At 34.5% G+C, this 17,784-nt stretch overlaps 1 protein-coding gene across 1 annotated transcript; it reads left to right on the top strand.

Moving 5' to 3' along the window:
• Positions 1-10,669: 10,669 nt before the first annotated feature.
• On the top strand, positions 10,670-15,503 carry LOC139904299 (sugar transport protein 14-like). The gene is made up of 4 exons (XM_071886236.1): positions 10,670-11,007; positions 13,320-13,642; positions 13,715-14,341; positions 14,838-15,503. The coding sequence occupies exons 1-4, from the start codon at positions 10,866-10,868 to the stop codon at positions 15,282-15,284; spliced, it is 1,539 nt and encodes a 512-aa protein (XP_071742337.1). The 5' UTR covers positions 10,670-10,865; the 3' UTR covers positions 15,285-15,503.
• The last annotated feature ends 2,281 nt before the right edge of the window (positions 15,504-17,784 follow it).

Below are 17,784 nucleotides of genomic sequence, written 5' to 3' on the forward strand. Positions count from 1 at the left end.
TTCCTACTTCAGTCTATATGCCGGTTGTAGTCTAGATTCACCTATGTACCCTATGACTCGGGGTGAACACAAATGAACTCTAAATCCCTACAACCAAGGCTCTGATACCACCTGTAGCGACCCCGACAAATCGTCAAGTGACGGCGTCGGCTACGTGGGTCCCATTACCTGATTATAAGTCTTTAAGATAACGTTTGACCAAAATATGTCGCCTTCATTTCAAAATAAAGATTGTTTCAAGTTTACAAGAATTGTTCAACCAAGAGTTAAGTTACAACGTCATAGATACGATTGAAATCTAGGCGACACGGTTTAAAGTAAAGTCAAAAGACGCTCCATGAAATGCATGTATACTCGACATCGGATGCAAGTATCAAATAGTAAGCGGAAGCATGTTTCACATATCGTGCAAGACCTGAGAAAAACATAGAAATCTGTCAACGAAAACGTTGGTGAAATCATAGGTTTAAGTAAGTAAGTACAAGTGAACCACAAGATTTGCATCAATGAATAATAGTAATACATTCCAAAAGTTTGTTTCACGAGCACCCAATTATCAAAGCTTAACATTCCTTCCATTGTATACCCCATCACTTAGTGCTAGAACAAACACTGATTCTCGAAAATATATTTCATCCGTAGACGGTAGCGAACCGTCAAAGATGAGGGTTGTCAACCCATATGGCCATATAACATAAGTTCTCGCTTACACCCGGCAAGTGTAACTAATGATAATCGAATTGAGGATTTTTGTTCTAAACTCGTATGTAGAATGTTTGTTTTCCCGTTCTTGTGTTCACTTAGTTCAAAAGAATCGTTTATGTTTTCTCATCCCAATATAAGTTCAAAAAGAGTAAAAGTGGGACTATGATCTCACCTTGAGTGCAAGAGTTAATAAAGTACTTCAACAAGTAGACGCGTGCAAAGACAAAGCTAGTCTTGACCTAATCATATAGGTTGTATCAATAACGGTAAACACAAACGGTCAAAGATGTTCAATTAGTCCTATGGCTCGTTACGACTCGATTATGTAGCATGTGAATCAATTAGTCAAGTTTCATGCACGATACAAGTAACTAAGCATGTTAGAACGATCGTATAATTGTTTGGTTAAGTTTGACTAAAAGTCAAACTTGGTCAAAGTCAAAGTCAACGGGGTCGGATCGGGTGTCCGACAATTTTCTCATGATGAGAAATCATTTATGAGCAGAATGGCCAAGTTTCATGTTAATCGGAGTTACGGTTAAGCGGGAAACATTTTGTGAAAGGAGAAATAAAAACTAAAATGAGCTGGGCATATGCGCGGCGCGCAAAGGGTTGCGCGGCGCGCACCCAAGTGTAAATCCTGGTCAGAACTTAACCACGAAGGCAAACATCTGGGATTTCTAATTTTTGCGCGGCGCGCGGGTATATGCGCGGCGCGCAATACCTGGGAAACATGCAGTTTGCAGAAAAAGACCAAGTCACGAACCAAAACTCAAATTAACCTATTTTATGAACCGAAAACATCCAAAATGCATACTATATATCGTCGGAAAGGTAATTTGACAAGGAAAACAACTAAACACGTTTCATCAAACAAAAACATCAATTTCAATAACCGATTTCCCGTCAAGTGATCATTAAGGATCCATTTTCAAAGTTTCAAGTTCATCAAATGCATTTTAAGTTTCGGGAATCCAATTCACACATGTGATATGCCGTTTCGAAGGTAATTAAGCATACATTACAACTAATCACTAACAATTAACATTCCATGGCATTCAAGCATCAAAAGTTCATGTCAAGAACTATCAAACCCTAGTCAAACATCACAAAATCAATATTCATGTTTTTGAAGTTTTCTTAATCAACCTACGCATCAAAACGAAGCTAGTGATACTAGTAACACAATTAAAACATGCACTTTAACAATCTAACAACATTAGCTCATCCAAAATCAAGAATTAAGCACACCCATTTCAAGTCCATGCTAGTTACTCCAAAAACAACAAATCGAGCAAACCAAACATATATTCATGTTAGACTCGAGCCATAGACACTAACTAACACCATTTCAAATCAAAAACACGAATTTAGAGAAATCTAGAGTTTTAGAAATGTTACCCAAACGAGATGAAGTTGGTATCAAATTGTAGAGGATGAAGAGAGGATTCCAAATATGTAATCGGATTTGTTGTGAGCTTCCAAGATTGAATTTAGATGATGAATGAATGGAATGGGTTTGTGTGTGTGTTCTTGAGATGGAGAGAAAAGGGATGAGGGAGATGATGGAATGGATGAAATGGGTTGACTAGTTGACCTAGTCAACTAGTTTGCCCATTTGGCAACTCCGGTCCCTCGAGTTTCAAAGCGGGTGCGGGATTTAACCGATCGAATATTTTTAAAACGCAAGTTAACGAGAGATGTTATAATTAAATGACGGAATTATTATGAACGTTAGTCAACGGAAACTACGAATTTAAATAACGAAAGGTATTATTTAAAAGAAAAAGACGGTGTTAAAAATAAATTTAACGGAAAAACGCGGGATGTTACAGCCGATGGCCAAGAGGGAGAGGGAGAGGGAGAGGGAGATGTCAACTTGTAAGGGAGAAAGAATGAGGCCCTTAGCTTTCTAATTTCCTTTTATATCTAGGTTTAGGGCCCAATACTTCCCACTAATGACCCAACTAGCAAGTAATGGACCAAAACAATCCAATTAAGGGGTGTGGGGGGGGGAGGGGTTCGGGCGAATGGCCCTTTAATTGGTGTTCGGGCTCGTTTTTGCTTAACTCTTGGTACGCGCGTGGTCCGTTTCGAATGCCGTTAACCGTACCGGGTATCCGGAACGTTAACTAGTCGTTAAAACAAAATCACCTGATTTAATTCATTAAATAAATAATAAATTAAATTAGTTTTCTTAAAGTAAATAATTATTGAAAATAAATATTTCGTCATTTTTCTGAGTTCTGTAAACTGAAAAGCATTCTAGGCGATTAACTTAATCGTAACGTTTTCTAGTTATTTCACTTTCCGAAATAAGTTCATAAATTAATATAACCTATTAATTCAAGAATCTCATTAATAAGCCCGTATTTAATTCTATTAAACACATAAGTCTAAGTAACCACCGTTAAATACTTAACGGACAAGTAACGACAGTAAAAAGAAAAAGTCGGGTTGTTACAAATCGACTACTCAGAGCTTCAGCAACGTATTGTCAAATTCCAAGAGTAGTATTCAAGAAATGGTCAAGAACGTATAAGTTACCAAAGAAGACGATTCATAGGATCATTCGCGATCAACTTCAGAAGTAACAAGTAGTTCAAGGTCATTCAATATTCAAAGACCGTTGACAAGTTCAAGAGATTGAAATTCATCCCTGGTTTCAAGAAATGGGATTCCAAGCAGAATCAAACTCCCACAAGTTCTGCTACTTTTAGTATCCCAAATCAACCTTCAAGACAATGTGAATACAATGTGAAGATCGTGATCTAAATAATTAGAGAGGTTAATCAATTTTTCATCAACAAATGACGTGAACTAGGCGAGACTAATTCACACCAAGGGAGAGATTTTGAGGCCAAACCTTGGCCAAATATTGGTGTGGGCTTGGCCCTTTAGATTAATTGTAAAGGGAGTATGAGTGAGCTATAAATACTCCCTCCTACTCATTTAGACGTTGATGGTAGCCAAAGTTTTGTAACGAGCAAAAAAAAAAGTTGTGGAATTCTGTTTGTAACCCTAACCGTTCATATTAATATTATCATCAATATCTTGGACGTTCACTATGCTTTTCATTATTATTATTATTATTATTATTATTATTATTATTATTATTATTATTATTATTATTATTATTATTATTATTATTATTATTATTATCATTATCATTATCATTATCATTATCATTATCATTATCATTATCATTATCATGATCATGATCATTATTATTATTATTATTATTATTATTATTATTATTATTATTATTATTATTATTATTATTATTATTATTATTATTATTATTGGGACTAAAATAATCAATCGGGTAGGGCGAACGTGTAACTTACCTTGTAGTTAGAGGAAACTCACGGTGAAACCAAAGAAGAGAAAATACTTAGGGATTATCCCTAATGCATCTCCATCATCAGTAGCTAACACCAAGGTTGGCCCTCCCCCATAAGGCCTATAAAGAATGATCATATCGAGTGGTTTTATTAGCATCACGCTTTAAAAAAGTACCTAACTCTGCGCGTGACTCGCATTGGCAACTTTATCTCATCTTACATTTGTCGGTGGGTGTGAGAGAAATGGAAAAAAAAGGAAGCCTGAAGGCTAAAAAGAAGAGCACAAACAAAGGAGATGTCTTTCTTATAGTCCATTAACTATCTATCCTATAGTCTTTCTCTCCGACAAAAGGAAACTCTCTTTCTTGAACATGCAACGTTATCAGGAAAAAATTATAGCAGAAGCAGGAAAAACGGAATAAAAAGAGGAGCTAACATTCACTAGAACGTCGTTAAATTAGCTTCAGTTGAGCCCCCTATGTGAACGAGGGGGTGAAAGGCAAGTAAAGCTAGTGCGGTTTAGTTTCAAGTCTAAGAGACTAAGAGTTGAAAAAGTAAGACCTCTTTGATTCTGGCAAGTGTCACAGTTCCAAGAGGATATAGTCAGGGGCAGAACTGCGGCTGCCCCCCGGTGACTTAAATTTTCATTTCATAAATTTATATATAATCTAAGTGTGATTAAATGTAAAAAATCGTTACTAAATGTTATGCTTTGTTTTAATGGAGTTTTTTCAAGAGGAGTGAAGGAGAGGATAAATGGGAAAGAAGATAACAAAAAAGAAAGGTTGATTTTTTTTTTTTTTTTTTTTTGCGAAAATATTTATATATATATGTATAATAGATCAAAAGATCCGATGGAAATACATTGAGCAGATCGTAATGATCTGTATTGAAAGTACTCGGTCTCAAGCGACCAAAACTCATTGACTCTCGCTCTGTACGTCCTACAAGTAATGGACGATAACATTGATAACAGAGCGACCACAACTGAAACTAGCTAATGAAATTGTACACGAAACAAAATCCACCAAATCTAAGCCTAAAACATACAAATATCCCCAATCCCGTATTCAAACCCGCAACCTTCGCTCCTCAAAAGCCGCACACCCAAAACGCACACCGGGCAACCCAAGAACACTTAACCCGAGGCTTGCACACCAAAATAACCTCTCGTAACCGATTAACCCCATGTAGTCTCCTATGACACAAGAGAAAACACCAAGCCCGCCGAATAAGTACAAATCGCCGCCCGGGCAGACAAAAAGACCCCGAGAGAAAATCCCAGCAAACATCAATTTTCCGATGTCAACAAAGTCAACAACGTCGGCAACGACGTCGGGCCCACCCGAATAGACCCAACGACGGGATAAATGGAGTGAACGAAACAGTCGAACAGCTAACAAACAGAACCATGTACTAATCAAACCGTAAAGAAATCAGGCAATCTCCACCAATTTTTTGAGGATTTACAAACCCGAAAGACACCAGCAGCCAACAACCACCAGCCAGCTCCCGCTAACGGCCACCAGTGATACCCGGCAGCCGCCGGCAGAAACCAACTACCACCATCATCACTTTAGACCACATGCGACCACTAGCGACCACCAACAGCATCATCAGCAACCGGAATCACCATCTGCCTTCGGCGGACACTAGTGGTCGCCCGACAGCCACCATAACGACAAGAAGTAGCCCTAGCCACTGATTGTAGCCTCCCACGACCACCTATACCAGCCATCGACCGCTAACAGCCACCAGCCGTACACAATAACCGCAGGGGGCAGTCAGACCGCCAGAATCACCGGATTTCAACACACAAACACAACAACCGCCGGTCAAACCAACACATCCCCACCCCCTAAACGAAACCGAGATCCGTCCAAGATGACAGTAGAATTCCGCCGGAATTCGTCGCCTACAACCACCAAAAGAACGGAGAACGGCGGCGAAGAGCGGAGAGGATGATTGAAGCTAGGCAAACCAAACTCCACCCAACAACGTCGGATTAACTCCGACAGCAGCCCCAAAACCCCAACAAACCCAACCCCAAACCCAGAAAGGTTGATAAATGATCACGTCAACTGCTTTCACTTTATTAGTATTTATTTTTTCAAAATACTTTATTATTATTATTATTATTATTCGTATAACCCCAAAACTTGTATTTTTGTCACTTTAACTCCAAATTTGTAAAAATATATAAAGCAAACATGTTCAAGAAACACTAAAATAAAACTATACAAGTAATATTTAATTTGTTAGAGGTCACACTTTCATGTTACGGGTCTATTAAATACTAAACTAAAATAGATTTACAAATAATAACATTGTGACTAAGAGTTTACCTTGTACATTTACAAACTAAATTTACGTAGATTCAAGTCTTGTTCATTTTTATTATAAGTCGGTTTGATGGTGCAAATTTGATTTTTCTAATTAGAATTTGCTGTTTGATTCAAAGGTCATGTGATAACTTTTTGATTCTTACCTCTCGCAGGCGCGGGATTGGACATTGTTGTTGTTGTTGTTGGTGGTGGACAACTTGTCTTTAAAAAAATGTTTAAAAACTTTGATTACACTATTGTTAAAAAATAAAAAATTTAGTTACACTAACGTTTAAATGTAAGATGTTAGTTGCTCTGGAGAGTTTATAAGATTAATATTTAAGATTTCTACATCTTCGATAAACGATTTCTTTGGCTAAATTTTTCGCCACCAACAAAAAATATTTCTGGATGTATCACTGGATGTAGTTGGTATGAACGAAATACGTACAATTAACATAATATGCTCATATTATAACTTGACGATGAGCGAATTTGATGGTACACCCATGAGGTATAGAAAGTGTTTGACGTGTAAGTTTTGAGCTTAAAAATATATATGATATATCTAATGAGCCGGTTAAAGTTTTAAGTTAAAATATATGTCCAATAAGCTGGTTAATTCAACAAGGGTACATTCATTCATATTATTATAGTGATAGAGTGGTATGAGAATTTATTTAGTTAAACGTTTTAGGTCAATCTAGCAAGAAATGAAATAACTTCGGGTCATCTTACGATGAAGTTGTATTTACTTGAATAGTTGGGCCAACGAAATCATAGATGGGTCAAACCACTAATTAAAGCGACCCAATCAGTTTAATCTTATTTGATGTTATATTATCCATTTATACGTAGTAACGGCCTATCGCTGTATCGCATGATGAACTTTCAAATATTTCATACCATGCAATAAAGTAAATACGGAGTATATGACATCGGCAACTAATCCTCCCTCCATACTAATTTAATAGTTCACAGAATCACGGACAAAAAACGCACCTTATGAAAAGTATAAAATTTTTGTTCACTTTCCTGTAATTCCCCTTACTTTTTACCTACTTTTTGTTTTACAAACATGAAAAAAAAAGGTATTACGTATAAAAAAACTTTACCTTATTATCCTTATTTATTTTTGTAAATAGATTATTAAATAAAGACATGCAAAAAGTAAAAGAAGTCTATTAATTCGGAATGGAGGGAGTAACTCACAATGATTAGTTACCTCTATCACAATACACAACTAGAAAAGCTCATTTTTAGCAAAAATAAAAATAAGAAAGAAGGAAAAAATTAATAAAATGGGCATTTATTTTATTATTTTATTAATAATATTAATTAATAATTAATATTCCATATGGATTTTTTTGTAATAAAAAAGGGGTGCGAAAATGTTATATACTACAAATTTAGAATTATCAGGTTCACGGTTTCAATATTTCAAATGTGAGACGTAATCACCCGATTGCTTACTATGCGTGCTAACAAGATTATAAAATACTCCAACAAATTTCTTAATTAACTCGTGACTTCATGCTGAACTAAAAAATATGTTCTATTTATTCCTTTTCATTTTATTTCACCACATTAATAATACATGTATAATTTATTATGAAAGTTAAGAGTAGTGGTGATTTTATGGTTAGAATTCAAAATGATACTATACAAATTTAGTGGCAAATTTATGAATTGTAATCACTGGTGTCCAGTGGCGGAACCAGGATTCGTTTTCACCGGGGAAAAAAAAAAATTTAAAAACCGTAGCCATTTTTTTGGCAAAATATGGAGGTTTTGGGGCAAAAAAACGAGGTTTTTAGGCAGAATATGGAGGTTTTTGGCAAAATTTAAAAATTTGTGGGCAAAATTTGAAGGTTTTGGAGCAAAATATATAGGTTTTTGGGGCAAAATATATAGGTTTTTGGGCAAAAAAAAATTCACCAGGGGTAAAGTCGAAAACTCCAAATTTTTTCCACTAAAATTTCACAACATGATCACCGAAGACATCGCGCGCAACATATGCGACCTCGAAGAGGATTATCTCCGAAATTGAGATAACATGCCGCGACGTACTTGGACGGAGAGAGTTGAGCTTCATGATCGGATGTCACGAGAGTTGCGATATCGAACAACGCATCATCTCATTCGCAACAATTTGATCAAACACATTTGGACACTTCCGGATGATTATATTGTTCGAGACAATTAGGTTTATTTATTGTGTTTTTTTTATCGATGTAATGTCTTTTAATTTTAATATTGTAATGTTTTTTTATTTTTAATAATGTAATATTTTTATTTTATTTAATAAAATGTTATTTTTATTTATTTATTGAATTTATTTAATAATTTTAAATTGGTTAAAGTTTGAAATGGAGTGTATGATAGTAAAAGTTTAGTGAAAGGAATATGAAAGAAATGTTAAAGTGTTTGTGCTGATGTAGCGCTGATTGGAGTAGAGAAGTTTAGTAAAAATTGAGAAGGATAAGAAGTGGCCTTATTTTTTGTCTTAGCCCTCACTTTTTACATATTTTTTTGTCTTTACATATATAAAATATGATCACGAAGAACTTTATTACATTATTAGAGCACTCGGTGCCATTCATAACTCTTCGCCGTCGCCACTCACCGACGCCAGGATCAACCTTCGGGCGATACCGGGCCGACGTCGATCTCGCTGTTGGTTTTCGAAGTCAAGCAAGGGACGGTGGAAAAAAATGACCTTTGCTGCTTTGGTTTGAAAATGGACAGTGGGAGCAAGGGACGGTGGAAAAAAATTGACACCGTCACCCATGTCACCGAAAGTTAATTTCGAAGTTCAATTTAGACTTTGAAATGGACAATGAAAAATGAACATATATACTTCGTGCTCTTGTAATCTATTAGACCACTTGTAGTGGTTGGGGGCGTGGGTTGGGGGCGTGGGTTGGGGGCGTGAGTTGCTTTTTGATGACTAGGACGTGTGAGTTGTTTTTGTGGAGTAGTGGTTGTGTGAGTTTTTGGTGTGGGTTGGAAGTATTGTGATGATGTGTTAAAATATAATTGAGTTAAGTATTAAAAAGGAGTATAAAATAATATTTTAAATTAATAAAAATTAATAAAATTGCAAGCTACACCGTTGCCAACCCCGTTGGATTCCCAGGAACGCTCAATTTTCTTGGTTGTGCCACGCCTTGATACGGCTAAAGGGGGCGGCGCCGGGTGCCATGTCACCCCCTCACGCCGTTGCACAACACCGATACAACAAGTCTTAATGGATGAAAATAATTAATTAATTTGTATAAGTTGAAAAAGAAAGTGTGAATGTGTAATAAAGCCAGTTCATTGTTAGTCAACATTTTGATATAATTTTGACTTGCATATGGTGGCAAACAAATCATTAACGTTTTCTGTGACTTATGTCACTGTAAACCCCTCTACTATCTTAAAATTTCTTATTTCGGGCATCAACTTAAATAGATCAATCAAGCATCATCATTACTCAATGTTATAACAATCTTATAACGGGAACAACTTTATTTTTTTAGTTTTTCAAAAAAAATGCATAGACAGTTAATTAACAAAAAAAAAAAAAAAATTTAATCATTAATAGTAGTCCTTGGGGTTAACCATGGGGTGGTATTGAAGTGGTAAGTAATGAATTTTCAATTTTTAGTGTAAAATTTTTGGATGTTTTGTTTTTGCCTCCGGTGGATATTTTTTATTTTTTTGCCCATAACTCTCCATAATTTGCCCCCATAGCCTTCATATTTTGCTCGAAAATTTCTAGATTTTGCCTTAAAACCTTTAAATTTTGTCCAAAACCTCTAGATTTTGCCCAAAAGCCTTATAATTTTGCCCAAAACTTCCATCTTTTGCCAAAAAAAAAATTGCTACGTTTTAATTTTTTTTCCGCCCCCGGTAAAAAAATTCCTACTTCCGCCACTGGTGGTGTGGTAAGACTCTGGCCTTCCAATGTGAAGGTCAAGAGAGTTCGCATGCAACTACAAAGTAATTCTCCCTCATGACCATGAAGATTCGTCTGCAATAATTTCGGATCGCTCGAAAAGCGGGTAGTCACCTTTCAAGACATACAATAGTAAGGAATTTTTTAATTTTTATTTTAAAAAAAAAATAAAGGTTCGAGGGAAGTAAATTAGTGAGAAACCTATTACCTGGGATGGAAATGACATTGGCTAAAATGTAACGACCATAATTGGTACATTATGTACAACTAAAGATACCTTTGTGTAATATATATCATATCCCGTTTGGATAATTATGATAAAATCTCACACAAGACTTTTTCATATAAATTCAACACTCACGCTCGGATACTACGCCATTATCTTATTTCTTAATTTTATTTGATAAAACCATAACGAATAATAACAGTAACTATAACTATTACTCATATTCCATGAAAAACCACCCTCATACATAGGGACACAATCACCATATACATTTTTCACTATCTTTATATCTTTTGATAGTTGACTTCTGATAAAGACAAACAATGGCCGGCGGCGGAATGGTGGCTAGCAAGGGTGGCGCTAGGGCGGAGTTGTACGAACACAAGATCACCTCGTATTTTATTTTCGCATGTATTGTTGCTGCGCTTGGTGGATCTTTATTTGGTTATGATCTTGGTGTTTCAGGTTAGTCTTTTACTCTTTTTCTTTCATTTTCACTTATTTTTATACGATTTTCGGATCAACACTTGCCGGAAAATTGTCATTTAAAGTATTTAAAATTGTCTTTTACGAGTAAGACCTAACATGGTTAACATGGAATTAGGGGTAGTTTGGTAATATTGCCCTAGATCTTCTGAGCGTTTTTTACTGGCTCTGACTAAGTTCATTGGTATTTTGTAATTATGTAAAACAAACAATAGTCTTCTTTTTGATTATTAAAAAATAAAAAATAAAAATTGATTTTAGTTTTGTATGTTTGTGTTTCGTGCTGGCTGCCTGGCTGGTGGGTGTTTTATATTTAGGCAAATTGGCTAAATGTGTGATACATAGGGATGTCAATGGATACCCGATCCAGTGGATATCCATCCGATCCACCCGATTATTCGTGGATATGGACGATCTAAATGGATATGGATGAAAAAATTTCATCCATGGATGAACCCGCTTTCACCCGAAATAACTAAATATATTAATTTATCACTCAAATTAGTATCATTTATGTAGTGATATTTTATTAATTATATTCATATTCATCTTTCTTTATATTTTCTCTAAAAAAATAACTTTCTTCTTATATTTTGTTTTGTTTAAATAATATAATGTATTTATTGTACTTTGGTGGTTCAAATGTGATTTCATGTAACTAAAAGTAAGCAACTTACTTGTCGATATCTTTACACGTTTAATAGGTTATCTGTTAAATATTTGTTATATAGATTAGTAAAATGTGACTTCCGGTCGCATAAACTATTAAAAATATTACTTTTGATCGTATATAGTGAACCACCGCTTATAACTGTTAAAAATAAAATAAATTTAAACGGGTATGGATAATTATCCATTAACCCGCTTCACCCGACGGATATGGATATGGATGGATGAAAAGTAAAAAAAATAAATGGATATGGATTTGGATACGGCCTCACCCGATCCATTGCCATCCCTAGTGATACACCTAATTATGTACTCCGTACTAATTACCCCAATTTATTTGTAAATGATTTTAAAAAGGATCGAACTTCTCAATCATGATTGCTTATTGGTTATATTCTCGAAATATTGTTGAATAATACATTTCATTTGGTTGCGATTTGGCATCATCGATTTAGCGTCGTCGTTTTTGGCATACTGCAACGCGTATGACTGAATCTTGTTGTTCTTGCTAGAGGATTATGTCGTTTTAGATCATAATCGTCATAGGAAAGGATAGGGAATTTCGGGGAGAGAAGAAAGACCATATCAACACACCAAACCCTAATTTGTGCCTGGAGTTTAATCGACCCTATCTCACTTTTCTTTTACGGAGTATTTATTTTTTTAATTTTGATTAACATTAATGATATCATGTGAGGGCTTTAGATTTTTTTTCTTTTTATTTTTGATTTTGTTTTATGAAGGAAAATAGTTTTTTTATGACATCATCATTTTAGGATTTTAATAGAACCTATAGATAGATATATACAGTAATATATATAAATATAAATATTATTACAATTTTACACTTTTTATTTATCCGCAATTGGGTATTAAGAACTTTAATTCGTTTTTCTTATGTATTTATGAATACAGTATAGATTATTAATTTTAAAAATTTAAAATACTGAACTATTAAATTGGACCGATTAAGAATCAATTTACAACTTTTTTTTCACTACATGGTTCAAAATTTTTATTATATATTCCTATATACGTATACCTTTTCAACTATAACTATAATGATGTTAACTTAACACCTACTTTAGTTATAATAATCTTACTATTACTTTTTGCTCTTAAAATACATTTAAATTTTACATCATTTCACAAATTAAAAATTTTAATTCACTCGTGTCCAACAAGGAGTCATTAAAAAACTTTACAATCAAAACATAAAAGCTTACATTTACATAAAAATCTAAACTCTAAACATTAAACCTTAAACGATTACTTATTTATATGAGTTTCAACTATAAAGCTGATTGCGTTAACTTAAAGTTTGAGTACAACTTTTTAGCTTTTAGTTATACATGATGCTGATAGCATATTATTATGGATTTTATGCATTTAGTATGCATAAAGTACAATCATTAAAATATCAGTACATCCATAAGGTCACTAACAATGATATGATGGGATCATCAAAACTAACCAGAAATCAGTTGGTCTTAAGGGCTCAGAATTCCAGAAGAAAAATGATGAAATTTACTTGTTTAAAAGTTTTGACTATTAAAGTCAAACAGATATTTGTCCTAATTGACTATAGAAAAGTCAGCATACTTACCTTAATGATGTTTCAGGTGGTGTAACATCCATGGATCATTTTTTGAAGGAATTTTTCCCAAATGTGTATAGAAGGAAACAAGCACATCTTAAAGAAACTGATTACTGCAAGTATGACAACCAAATCCTCACACTTTTCACATCATCACTTTATTTCGCCGCACTCGTATCTACCTTTTTAGCTTCTCATGTCACCCGAAATAAGGGCCGAAGAGCTAGTATTCTTTGGGGTGCTGTTAGCTTCTTCGCTGGAGCTGTTATGAATGCAGCAGCTCAAAATATAGCTATGCTCATTATTGGCCGTTGCCTTCTTGGTTTCGGGATCGGATTCGGTAACCAAGTAAGCATTTGTTTTTATAATTTTTGAAAAAAAGTTGAAAGCTTTTACTGATTAATTTGCTTGATTATGCAGGCAGTTCCTCTGTATCTATCAGAAATGGCGCCAGCAAAGATTAGAGGGGCAGTGAATCAGTTGTTTCAGTTAACAACTTGTTTAGGAATTTTTGTAGCCAATTTTATAAACAATGCTACTGAGAAACATTCATGGGGATGGAGATTATCACTCGGATTAGCGACAGTTCCTGCAACATTAATGTTTGTTGGGGGGCTTTTCTTGCCCGAAACACCAAACAGTTTAGTAGAACAAGGAAGGTTAGATGAAGGAAGAGACGTTTTGGAAAAAGTTAGAGGTACAAAGAATGTAGAAGCAGAATTTCAAGATTTACTTGAAGCAAGTGAAGCTGCTAAACAGATCAAACATCCTTTTAGAAACCTTTTAAAGAGGAAAAATCGACCGCAACTGATAATTGGAGCTTTGGGTATACCTGCATTTCAACAACTTACCGGAAATAATTCCGTGTTGTTTTATGCGCCTGTGATCTTTCAGAGTTTAGGGTTCGGTTCTGGTGCTTCTTTATGGTCATCCACCATCACTAGTGGCACTCTTGTTGTTGCAACATTCATTTCAATGGCGTTCGTTGATAAATTCGGTAGACGAGCCTTCTTCTTGGAAGCTGGTACTGAAATGATCATCTGCATGGTAATCTTCTTATCACCCCCAAAAAGATTTATTCTTTTTCTTCTTGATTGGTGGAGTAGGATGATCTGTTACAAACTCCATATATTTCATCATTTTCTTGATTTGCAGGGAACTCTAGGACCAACATATTAGTAAAAATTGAATCTTTTTGTGTTTTTTGCAGAGCTATGTGTTTTTTATTAGTGGGGTGGGGGTGATCTGTTACATATTTCATATATTTCATCATTTTTTTTATTTGCATTAAACTCTAGAACCAACTAATTAAGAAAAATTGAATATTTTTGTGTTTTTTACAGAGCTATGTGTTTTTTATTAGTGGGGTGGAGGTGATCTGTTACATATTCCATATATTTCATCATTTTGTTGATTTGCAGGGAACTCTAGGACCAACGTATTAGTAAAAATTGAATCATTTTGTGTTTTTTATTGATGGGGTAGGGGTGATATGTTAGTCGTTTTATGTTTCTTGAATCTTGATCATTTGCTTGATTTTCAGATTGCTGTGGCTGTAACTCTAGCACTGAAATTTGGACAAGGTGTTGAGCTACCTAAAGGAATTGGGATTTTTCTAGTGATCATGATTTGCATTTTCGTATTGGCTTATGGGCGATCGTGGGGGCCATTAGGATGGCTAGTTCCGAGTGAATTGTTTCCGTTGGAAACGAGATCAGCGGGTCAAAGTATTGTGGTTTGTGTCAACATGTTTTTTACAGCATTAGTTGCACAGTGCTTCCTTGTGTCACTATGTCATCTGCGATATGGCATATTCTTGTTGTTTGCTGGAATGATAGTTATCATGAGCATCTTTATATACTTGTTGTTGCCGGAAACAAAACAAGTTCCGATCGAAGAGATACATTTGTTATGGCAAACGCATTGGTTTTGGAAATCTTATTGTGCACCTGAAGTTCAATCTGAAGAAAAGGAGATGAAACCTGTATGATTTACTACTTTGTCTATAATAGCTTGTTACTTTTATGGTTATTAAGTTTTATTTTTCTTTTTTATTGTTTGTGTGCACTTCAAATATTGTCTGAAAGGCGTTGGTTCATCGGATTATCATAGAATGAAAATGCACGTTTCAGTTAACTATATTTGCATGTTTTATTTTTTATTTACTACTCGTATTATTATTTTTGGTATAAATGTATACTCCATCTATATGTCACAAAATATTATTATTTATATATAAAAGTATCAAAATAATTTCTACCTACAAAAATTATAGCGAAGTTATATAGTCAACTGCAAGTTCAAGGGTTAATATGTATTTAGTCTGTAGTGTAGGGACTATTCTTGTAAAGTTTACTTGTTAGGTTGTTAGTGACGGTTGGGCTGTTATATTAGGGCTCATAACTAGTTTTGTAATAACGTAATTAATTCGATATAATTTTCTTTGAATCAATGAAATTAAGCTCTCAAATCTCTCAAATCTGTTCATCTTCATCATGCTAAACTTCTCAAAATTTAGTCACGAAATGTCATAAATTTTTCACTATGCTCGAGTTCACTACTACGGAGATTTGTTATTTATTTCTCAAACTATTCTAGACTTTTCGCCCGATTGGTTTTATGGTATGGGAATTGGTGACAAGAAATTTTGGAGGTTGATAGGCCCGACGACTATTTGGGCCATTTGGTTAGCAAGAAATGACTTCATCTTCAACGGAAATTACACTTGTTGGGCCTCAATCGTTCGTCAAATCAAGCTCAAGGTGTTTTTGTGAGCAACGTCTTATAAGCTTTGTTACGGTCATCAATTTTATGTTTGAGATGTTAATCCCGATCTTTTATTTCATTCGGCTTAAGTCTTTATTGATTTAGATTGCTTATAATGGGGCCGTATGTTCTCTTTTTTGTATCTCACGTTTTTATCCTTTCATTGTTTTGATTAAGGATCAAGTTATATTATATGATTCTTTTTGCCGGAAAAAAATTTTTTATTTATTTCTTAGTTAAATTCGTCTGACATTTATTGGGGAAGTAACCAATCGGGGGGAAGCGGGGGGAAGTAAAAAAAAAAAATTCGTTTTGTTTGGAATTTTTTTTTTTCAGGCATCAAGATCACACGAAAATATGAACATTTAGAAAAGACACTTCGTGATGAATGTTATTATTTAGGCGGAAAAACGATCGACAAAAATAACATTCAAGATAATATTGTTCGTGAAGAATGTTAACTTTTTTTTTCATGTTTAGTGAAGTAAAATTTAACCCGATTTAGAGTTTAGGGTTTAGGGTTTGGTGTTTTGGGTTTATTCCATAAACCCAAAACACCAAACCCTAAACTCTAAACCGTTCGTGTTAAAAACTCAATCTAAATCCTAAATCTAAACCTTAAACCATAAATTTCTAAACCCTAATATCTAAACCCTAATATCTAAAACCTCAACATACGCTCGAAAAACACGATAATTGTTATATATTAGTTCTTCGAGCGTTTTCCCGCCAAAATAAAAACATTTATCACAAATTGTCTTTATTAAATGTTCATATTTTCATCCAATCTATAATGTTGGTGAACAAAATTTTTTCAAAAAAAAATAAAAAAAAATTTTTTTGCTTCCCCCCGATTGTTACCTCCCTCTTGATCCTACCACGACATTTATTTATATTACCCCTACACACTAAATGTCATGGGGTTTTTGGTCGTTTTAGTTATAACGCGATGTCGTTTTTTGTTTGCGTTCACACTACAAAGAGCCTGAAAGGACCCGTTCATATACATTATAAACGATTCACAATAGTTGATTACATCGCGAGGTATTTAGACCTCTATATGATACATTTTACAAACATTGCATTCGGTTTTAAAAGACAAACTTTCTTTACAACGAAAGTTGACGGCATGCACACCATTTCATAATACATCCAACTATAATTGACATAATAATAATCTTGATGAACTCAATGACTCGAATGCAACGTCTTTCAAAATATGCCATGAATGACTCCAAGTAATATCCTTAAAATGAGCTAATGCACAGCGGAAGATTTCTTTAATACCTGAGAATAAACATGCTTTAAAGTGTCAACCAAAAGGTTGGTGAGTTCATAGGTTTATCATAACAATCATTTCAATATATTAATAGACCACAAGATTTCCGTTTATAAATATATGTACACTCGCAAGTGTATAAAAGTATTCTATAAATTGTAGGCACCCGGTAACAAGCCTTAACGTTCATGTTTTACCCTCTGAAGTACACCAGATCAGGTGTGTTTAAAATAACCTCGAATTACTAAAGCATCCCATAGTCAGGATGGGGTTTGTCAGGCCCAATAGATCTATCTTTAGGATTCGCGCCTACCGTACATAGACAAGTAGTTTAATGTTACCAAGCTAAGGGTATATTTCTGGTTTAAACCCACGTAGAATTAGTTTTAGTACTTGTGCCTATTTCGTAAAACATTTATAAAAAACAGCGCATGTATTCTCAGTC

The sequence above is a fragment of the Rutidosis leptorrhynchoides genome, chromosome 4 (genome assembly GCF_046630445.1).
Source record: "Rutidosis leptorrhynchoides isolate AG116_Rl617_1_P2 chromosome 4, CSIRO_AGI_Rlap_v1, whole genome shotgun sequence".
Lineage (NCBI taxonomy): Eukaryota > Viridiplantae > Streptophyta > Magnoliopsida > Asterales > Asteraceae > Rutidosis > Rutidosis leptorrhynchoides.

Excerpts from the sequence above, each read along its gene's own strand:
- LOC139904299 (XM_071886236.1), top strand. The coding sequence starts at position 10,866 with ATGGCCGGCGGCGGAATGGTGGCTAGCAAGGGTGGCGCTAGGGCGGAG. Across the intron at positions 13,643-13,714 it reads GGATCGGATTCGGTAACCAA|GCAGTTCCTCTGTATCTATC; the intron begins GTAAGCATTTGT and ends TTGATTATGCAG. Across the intron at positions 14,342-14,837 it reads CTGAAATGATCATCTGCATG|ATTGCTGTGGCTGTAACTCT; the intron begins GTAATCTTCTTA and ends CTTGATTTTCAG.